This window comes from Prosopis cineraria, unplaced genomic scaffold (genome assembly GCF_029017545.1).
Source record: "Prosopis cineraria cultivar Desert tree isolate PC_DT_omini unplaced genomic scaffold, ASM2901754v1 PC1, whole genome shotgun sequence".
Taxonomy (NCBI): domain Eukaryota; kingdom Viridiplantae; phylum Streptophyta; class Magnoliopsida; order Fabales; family Fabaceae; genus Prosopis; species Prosopis cineraria.
The window spans coordinates 24,323,799-24,334,109 of NW_026555332.1; the positions used below are offsets into that span (position 1 = coordinate 24,323,799).

The window sequence follows — 10,311 nt, forward strand, 5'->3', positions numbered from 1 at the left end:
TATACTATGGTTTCCCTCATTTCACACACTTGTCATAGAGGCATCATTGACTCCTAATCATACTCTAACAGGAACTAAGGAGTTTCCAGACTGCTCGAATGTCCCATGGTAATAGTCCCAATATAGTGTTGTACTGGATTACCCATGGTACTAGCCTATAATATGTTGCACCAAATATCCTATAGTGCTAGCCTGACTATATGGATTTATTCACTCTCATCTCCACACACACACACACACACACATCCACACATACCCTAGGTGAACTCCCACCCCCTATGATCATGCGTTGCACACATAATTCACTACTTTCATATGCATATCTATACATAGATCATTAACTTTCATTTCACAAATTTGATTTCATGCTAAAAACCATTTACAATGCTAAATCATGCATGAAAACCAATAAAACACAAATTCACAATTTGCACATTTACTTCTACACAGTTATAATAGCTAATTAGCATAACAAACTATATGGTTACCTTAACCCTTCTGTTCAATAGAAAGGGTCGCCTATGTCTACAACCTTATTAGAGTGTCCTTTCACTTTTTACACATCACACGCTAGAATCTACACAAAATTGACAACCAGAGTCAATTTCACCATTGATAAAAAGTGCCAATTATCACAATTAAACGTCTAATCACTACTATTCCCCTTATTCGTGCCCATTTCCATGCTCTACTTCCATTACCATTCAATTTAGGCACTACACACCCATTATCAAATTTTCCCTATTACTCTCTCTCTAAATTAGGTCAAATTGTGCTTATAACTTCAAAGCTTTATTGTTCCAACTTAAATCAGTCACAAAGTAATAGTTTTTGTCCTAATGGACATTTCTATTACTATAGGGTAAGAAATCATCTCTTTAAAACTTCTGAATTCAATCTCTCAATAGTTAAAACTAAGAAAATAGGGTAGAATTGGAGGTTAAGGCAGTACGAGACTTACCCGATAAGTAATGGGTCGGAAACATCGTCCTTTCTCCTAGAATCACTTATCATAATAGAGCTCCCCTTTCTTCTCCACACCAGGACCTTCTTTTCCTCTTCTCCCTTCTATTTCACAAGCTAGCACACAAAGTCACCTATTAGAGTTACGAACCATGCATCGTGTCACATCTATCCTCTGTCATGGCGCGTGGCATAATGAGGGAAAACCTCACTATACTCACACAGTTTGCTTTGGAATGCTATTCTTTCACTTAAATCTGTTCACACATTATCCCAATGAGTCAAAATATCACTTTACTATCCAGAATCCTAATCTCACATTAAATCACTAATTCATTCGATAATCAATATTAATACAGGAGTTAGAAATTTAGGATGTTACAGTTTTCCCCTCCTTTTAAGAATTTTGTCCTCAAAATTGAAATAACCATCAATACACACATACTAAAGGGAACAATTGAGGGTATTACTATCTCATCTTGGATTTTGTCTTCTAGGTTAAATCACCAGGAGTCATACCTTTCTAAAACACTATTACCATTCGAATAGTCTTATTTCTCAATTGCTTATCCTTCACATCTACTATTCATTTTGGTTCTGATCTATAGGTCACATTCTTTTTCAACTCCATCTCTTCAAGCTAAATCACATGAGAAGGATCCGGTTGGTACTTCTTAAGTTAAGATATATGAAATATGTCATGAATCCAAAATAATTGTGGAGGTAATGCAATCCAATAGGCAACTAGCTTGATTCTCTCCAAGACCTCAAATGGACCCATGAATCTAGGAGTCAATTTCTTAGCTCTAATTGACCTCCCGATCCCCATTACTAATATAACCTTAAAAATACATGGTCACTTACTATGAATTCCAATAGTCTTCTTCGATGATCAGCATAACTCTTTTGCCTGCTTTGAGCTGTCAATAGCTTCTACTATATCAACTCAATTTTTTTAAGAAGTCTGGTCCACAATATCGAGATCTATAATGCCTCCTTCACTCAACTCTGTCTAACACAATGGCGATCTACACTTCTTTCTATACAGAGCTTCGTATGGTGTCATGTGAATGCTAGAATGGTAGTTATTATTATATGCAAATTCAGCTAATAGTAAATAGCTATCCTAGCTACCACACAATTCCAGTATACAAGATCATAGTATATCTTCTAGAGTCTAAATAGTTTGCTCAGTTTGCCAATCAGTCTGAGGATGATAGGCAGTACTAAACTTCAAAGTAGTACCCATAGCCTTCTACAATGCTCCCTAGAATCTAGACCTGAATCTCAGATCTCGATCGAAAACTATATCCTTAGGCACTACATGCAACTGCACAACTTCTCGAATATAGATCTCCACTAATTTTTCTAAAGAATCACTGATCCTGATAGCTAGAAAGTAGGTTGACTTCGTCAATCGGCCAACAGTTACCTAGCTAGCATTATGTCTTGACTAAGTTCTTGGTAATTTAGAGATGAAATCCATGGAAATGTTATCTCATTTCCACCTAGGTATCTCTAATGCTTGTAATGTTCTAGTTGGCCTTTAATAATCTTAACTTTCTGACAAGTTAAACATCTTACTACAAACTCTATCACTTCTCTATTCATTCCTAGCCACTACCAGTAATGCTTCACATCTTGGTACATCTTTGTAGCTCTTGGGTGAATAGTGTACTTACTGAAGTGCACTTTATAAGCTCCTTGAGGTTAAACCGTGATTGACTCCAAATTATGGTAATCCAGGGTTTAACCCTCAAAGGATTACCACATTGTAAAGTTTATAAAAAGAAATTTCTCAAAATTCTTTCAAAGAATCCCAATCTAAATAATTCAAATCTCAAACATGATTTAATAAGTCCAAATCAGAGTTTTGAAAAGCAAAGCGAAAGCTTAGAAATCAATTGGGACTCATAATAATGAGTTTTAAAACTCAAAAATAGATTTTGTGTAGAAAGTATCACGTGTGCCATGACTTATGGTATGTGTGCCATGGCATGTCTCCTCTGTGCCATGCGTCGTGGCGCATTGCATGTAATTTGACAGGTCAGTACTGTCATATGATAGCACATGGTGTGAACTTCTGATGCATCTCAAATCTCCGTCTGATATTTGATTGAGGTGGTTTTGATGTATACATGGAGCTTTATCCTAGCTCCAGTTAATGGCACCAGTTTCACACTCAAAGTTATTTTTTATAAAAAGTTAGACACCAAAACCCATTTTGACCACTTTTACACAAAATCTCACAAATGGGGTGTCTCAACTCAACCATATCAGCCAATAACTTACACTAACTATCTGACCATACCCAATAGACTCTTGCGAACTTATGCAATGCACCAAACACAATCAAAAACACTTATATTATAAAATCACTAGTCAACCTCGATTTTCACAAAACATAAAAGGGGAGAAAATGTTGCACAAAATCAGCAATTTCATTCAAAATTTCTTAGAATACATATGTTTCTACTTGCACAAGTATTTTGGCCCCATACATGAGTTCACAACTAAAACTTACTAACCCAGGGCACAAAATACACTAGTTATACACAAAATCATGCAAGCAGTGCATTAATCATGTCAATTAATCCTAGTTGGTAATTACATTAGCAAATACACATGAAATTAATAAAAGAGAGGCATATAGAGGATTACTCTATAAATTCTAAGCCTCTGTATTTTTTTCTCAACTCAGATCTGATGAGCTAAGTCCTGATAATATTAAGAATTCAGGGGTGAGTACAACCACTTAGTAATGAAGTTTTACTTAACTCATACAGTTGCATATTAATCGTAAATAGATGCAATTAAGTAAATAAGCACATATATCATATAACACTTGTCCATGGCTCACAAAACTAACAACCATGTAACCGGGCTTGCCACAAAGCACTTTATCATATTATTTTGCAAAACATAACACAGGTTCGCAAAAATAACAACCGTGCTCCCTCAACATATACCGGACCATAAGACTAATAACTATATGGCTGCACTTATATACATGATTATATGCTAGCCTTATATCCTCTTATTATCTCCGACATGAAACCAGTAGCTATCACGTGGCTACGTCCTTCACAGACTAACCCAGCCTTCTACTTGTGAGGAGCTACGGACCAGGGTGAACTCACTCACTTATGTAATCCAGGTTCCCCCAATCCTAATAACCGTGGGGTGTCATACCCCTAATCAAGCCTTCTCATGAACCAATAGAGACTAGTTAGGTTTGAGTCCCTCATAGAACAACTGGGATAGTTCCGAATCAATTATGGGACATGAGCTACCTCCTGATTCCAACGGTCGTGCTAAGGCTAATTCCTAATTTGAACGGTCATTACCAATACCACATGGATTTCAATCAATCTACTCCTCTCCCTAGGTGAACTCTTGCTAATGATCATGCTATGCACATGTTTCACATAATATGCATTTTAATAATCAATTCCTAACACATGAACTCATATAACTCAAACACTCCACAATTCAACACATAATTAATCACAATTCTCTACCCATAGTAATAAATCATAATCAATTTCATAAAACACCAAGGGTGGCAAAATCAAGATTTTCTTTCCAAAAAAACCATTTCAGAAATCAAACACTTTGCCAATATGCATCATTAATTTAACTCATAATTCACATTTCATAAACACAATTAATATTCAACTATAAAGATTAAGTTTCCCTTCGTTACCTGAAGCCTTTGAGAGGTCAAATGTTTATGTCTCACTATACCAACTTTCTAAAGCTTCAACAAGCTTGAATGGTGCCAAAAATAAACCTCTCTACATCTATACCATAAAAATATAATCATTGTCTAACTCTTGATGCTTCATCAACATAAACTCCGCACACTCTATTTTTATCAACTCATAATCACTATCCATTCATACCCAATAGGCTCATTAAATTCCATAAATGCACATTATCATTAACAACACCTCAAATCATCATTAATGCATATTAACCTCTCCCAACTACCATATTTATGATAATTTTTGGATATTAATTGCTCCCATAGACCAACCACTTTCAAAATAATCAATGTGGTATTCCAATACATTAAACAACTCCCATTATATTTTTAACTAATGGAATTGGACCCACACTCACTCTTATGGACTGAAAATCCATCTACCAACTCAAACCCTGCCATAAATCATCATAAATGAGGAAGAGAAAGGAAGAAGAAGGAACCATAAAATTACCATAAGTGTTTGGGAGCTTCAAAATGTCAACAATGTAAGCCAATATGCATGCCCTAGTAGAGCTCAGCGTTCTCTTATTTTTCTTCTTCTCCTTCTCTTCTGTTTTCTCACACAGACACGATCTGATTTTTTAAAAATTTTGCCCAGTGCCATGGCGCACGCTACCCTCCACCATAACGCCTAGCATAAAGGAACCCGTTGCATTTAAATTTGTCTCCGTACACCATGGTGAACCAACCACGCGCTGCGACGTGTGGCATAGAGAACAATGCTTTACTTTTCTTCCTCTTTCCTTGCCCGGGTGGCCCATCATCGATCTAAACCCACTTCTAGGGTTGAAATCATAACAATTATGTCAAGTTAAGCCCCTCTAGCCACACACCTCTTTAACTCATTAATTACCCTCATCAAGTTAATAAACTAGGGTTAAAATTTTTTGGATGTTACAACTCTCCCCTTCTTTTCGGAATTTTGTCCCCAAAATTCAGTGAATCATGTAAATCTTACCTCACTGGAAAAGATAGGGATACTGTTACCTCATTTTCTCCTCTATTTCCTAAGTGGCATCACTAGGAGTCATTCCCTTCCATATCACTTTTACTAAACAGATAGTTTTGTTTCTTAGCTGCTTATATTTCACATTAGCTATCCTTTCCGGCTTAGTTTGATAGGCTAAATTCTCCCATAACTCCACTTCTTCTAGTTTAATAATGTGAGACGGATAGGATTGATCTTTTTAAGTTATGAGACATGAAACACATCATGTAACCTGATAAATGTGGGGGTAATGCAATTCGATACACCAAAGGCCTAATTCTATCAAGAATCTCAAATGGACCAATATATCTGGGATTAAATTTCTTAGCTTGAATAGAACTCCCAATACTAGTCATAGGAGATACCTTTAAAAAAACATGGTCTCTAACCATAAATTCTAGTAGTCTCCTTCTCTTATCTGCATAACTCTTCTGTCTCTAGGAAGTCAATAGCTTTTGTAAAATTACCTCTATCTTCTCTGTGGTTTAATCTACCAAATCCAAACCCAAAATACTCCTCTTACTTAACTCAATCTAATAAATAGGTGATCGACACTTTTGACCATATAAAGCTTCATATGGAACCATTTGAATACTTGCATGAACCTATTGTTATAGACAAACTCCGCAAGTGGTAAGTGTTTATCCTAACTTTCACTAAACTCAATAGCACACACTTGCAATAAATCCTCGAGAGTTTAGATCATCCTCTTGGTTTGACTATTAGTCTGGGGGTGATAGGTCATACTAAATTTCAACTTAGTACCTATAGCCTAGTGTAAAGCTCTCCAAAAGTTCAATGTAAACCTTAGATTGCAATCTGACATGATCTCTTTTGGTACTCTATGCAATCGTACTATCTTTTAAACATAAACCACAGCAAATCTCTCTAAGATATAATCTGCTCTAATGGCTAGGAAATGAGCTGACTTAGTCAGTCTATCTACAATCACCCATATAGCATTATGACTTTCTTAAGTACGTGGCAATCCCATTATGAAGTCTATACACACATTGTCCCATTTTCACATTAGGATTTCTAAAGGTTGTAATGACCCAGGTGGCTTGTAGTGTTCTATCTTGACTTTCTGACATGTCAAACACCAAGAAACGAACTCAGTCACATCTTACTTTATTTTGTGCCACCACCACCGCTTCTTCATATCTTGGTACATCTTAGTGGCACCAAGGTGGATTGTTAGCTTACTCCTATGAGCTTCTGATAGGATAGTCTCTCTAATCTCCTTATCATCAAGAACACACATATAGTAGTGATACAACACAAAACCATCATCACTAAAACTAAAAGCCGTCATTCGGTTCTCCTCAATGTCCTCCCTGATTTCTAACAAGTATTTATCTTCTAATTGTGCTTTTCTCAGCTCTTTCCAAAACTCATTTGTAATCACCGTGACATTTAAGTAGTATGACACGAAGTCAGGAACATTATTGTGCTCATTAGAGAAATCCTCTAGCATCTTGTGCTCTTTCATCATCAAGAATGCTACGTGTAGCGCCTTTTAGCTCAATGTGTCAAGTACTACATTAGCCTTACTAGGATGGTACTTCAATTCAAAATTATAGCCCTTCAAGAACTTCATCCATCTCCGTTGCCTCATATTCAACTCCTTCTGATCAACTAGATAGTTAAGACTTTTGTGATCATTGTATACCTCAAACCGTGCATCATAAAGGTAATGTCTCCATATTTTAAGCATGAACATCACTATCACAAGTTCAAGATTATGGGTAGGATAGTTCTCCTCGTGTGGTCTTAACTATCTCGAAGCATATGCCACAACCTTATCATCTTGCATTAGGACACATCCAAGACCCTTAAGTGAAGCGTCCGCATACACCACAAATGGTCATTTTGGATCTAGAATAGTTAACACAGGTGCATTCATCAATCTCTACTTCAACTCTTAGAAAGCCTCTTCACACTTGTCGGTCCATATGAAAGGATGATCTTTCTTAGTCAATTTGGTCAAAAGAAGATGTAATTTGGGAAAATCCCTGAATAAACCTTCTATAATATGCTACTAAACTCAAGAAACTTTGGATCTCTATCACAGAAGTCAGTCTTTCCCATTGTAGTACCGCATCCACCTTATAAGGATCAACTACAATACCTTTTGCAACATTGCATGGCCTAAAAACTTCACATCATACAACCAAAACTCACATTTGCTCAACTTCACATAAAGCTTCTTCCCTTTTAGAATTTGCAACATAATTCACAGATGCTTAGCATGTTCTTCCTCATCAACCGTATATATTAAGATATCATTAATGAAGACCACTACAAACTTGTCCAATAGGGCCTAAAGATTTAGCTCGTGTAATCCATAAAGATTGTGGGTGCATTCGGTAGTCCGAAGGGCATAATAAGAAACTCATAGTGCCCATATCTCATTCTGAAAGTAGTCTTCAGCACATCATCAATTTTCACTCTCAACTAGTGATAGCCCGATCTCAAGTCAATCTTAGAGAATACTACTACTCCAGCCAACTGATCTAACAAGTCATCGATTCGGGGTAAAGGATACTTATTCTTAATTATCACTTTGTTCAGTGGTCAGTAGTCTATACACAATCTCATGCTACCATCTTTCTTCCTGACAAACAGAATAAGCGAACCCCAAAGTGAAACATTAGGTCTAACTAACCCTTTCTTAAGCTCATGCTACTCCTCTAGTTGCTTCTTAAGCTTATTCAATTTCATTGGAGCCATCTAATACGGAGCCTTAAAGATTGGCTTGGTAATAGGTACCAAGTCAATTGAGAATTCAATCTCTCTCTCTAGTGGAAATCCTGATACTTCGTCTGCAAATACCTCAAGAAACTCATTGACAACTCCAATCTTGTCTAATACTCCATCATATACTCTGTGTACTAAGCATAACACCATAAAGGCTTGGCATCCCTCTTTCACTGATTCCTTCACTTGTACTGCTGATAAGAACTTAGGAGTCTCCGGAGTAGTAACAGGTACAGGCGATGTAGTCCCATCATTCACTGTAGTTGCCATATATACTGGTAATGAAACCGCCTTTCTGTTACAGTCTAATGTCGCTCCATTAGCAGACAACCAATCTATGCCAATAATCACGTCAATTCCCGACATAGGCAAACAAATCAAGTCAATACTTGTAACTATTTCACTAAATTTCAACTCTACCTTCAAGCAAGCCTGACTGGTTCTCATTGAAGCACTAGTGGGTGCAGACACATTCATCATGAAAGGCATTTCAACAACATGAAAACTTAGTCTTTTTGCATACTCATCGAAAACAAACGAGTGAGTGGCACCAGAATCAAAAAAATAAAAAATTTATTGATTGCTTAAAGAAATCATACCTCGAATAAGCTTTAGGGAAACTTCAGCCTTTTCTCTCGTTATAGCAAACACACGACCAGGAATAGCAGACCTCTAATTGGTGTGAAGACCATTCTCAGGGCAATACCAAGTGATGTGCCTAACCTTGTGGCACTTGAAACATGCCTAGCACTCCCTAGTATGATGTCTCCCACACTTGCTGCATTATGGGGCTTTAATTGGTCCAACTGCTATAGGAGCAGAACCTATCTCGAAGCTTGACTCAGCCCACCCATACTCCTCGGGGCATTACTCCTCATCTGAGAACCTCTAGAATGTGAACCCCTCTGGAAGCTTCTCTTCTTACTACTACTGTTGCCCAATCTAGATGGTCCAAAGCTATATCTAACTCTCTTACCAACACCTCCAGTAGGACCTGTATACATAGAGAAATGGCCTCTACCATCTCCCCTCTGGCTGTCCTTAGCCTTATGGCCATATCTGGCCACTTCTCTCAACTTACTACACATGTCACTATATAAGACAATATCGAAGGGTGCTAACTGCTGTCTATAATCAAGCTGCATCTTCTCAAGTAACTGCTTGACCTTTTAGTACTCATCATCATGATTCCTCAAGTATGTTGAGTATTTGGACAACTCGTTGAACTTAGTTATAAATTCTTCTCTGTTCATGTTCCCTTACTGCAGTCGGTGGAATTCAGCCTCTTTCTCAACTCTGGAGGAGGCAGGAAAATAGTAGGAGAAAAATCTCCTCTTAAACTCACTCCATGTCAACTAAGACCCATCAGCCAGTCTCACACTCTCCCACCACTGCTTGGCAGCATCCTCAAGCAAAAATGTAGTAAGTAATATCCGTTATTCAGCCATGCAGGTCATAATGAAAAGGATCATCTCCAACTGATTTATCTACTTTTCAGCTGCTCTATCCTCTATAGAACCTTCAAATGATAGAGGATTCAAACTTATGAACTTCTTTAAGGCTAATCAATAAAGCTCTCTTGCTCTATTCTTTTAGGCCTCACTGGTTCAGGCCTCCTCGGTCCACTTTCTTCATAATAATCTTCCTCTTGTTAGTCAAGTATTTCCCTTTCGATTCTCACTTCACCACGATCGCCAACTCTCTCTATAGTCTTGCTTGACTCTTTCGGTCTTTTCTTTAAGATCTCATCATGCTCATCTATTCTCTATTTAATTCTTTCTATCATGCTTCTCAATTCTAGCAATATATTCTCATTTCCTGTTGTAGGTCT

At 37.2% G+C, this 10,311-nt stretch overlaps 1 protein-coding gene across 1 annotated transcript; it reads right to left on the reverse strand.

Annotated features, from left to right (window-relative positions):
* Positions 1 to 8,453: 8,453 nt before the first annotated feature.
* On the reverse strand, positions 8,454 to 8,969 carry LOC129322628 (uncharacterized). Its single transcript, XM_054968953.1, has one exon. It carries the CDS (start codon positions 8,967 to 8,969, stop codon positions 8,454 to 8,456), a length of 516 nt encoding a protein of 171 aa, XP_054824928.1.
* Between the last annotated feature and the right edge of the window lie 1,342 nt (positions 8,970 to 10,311).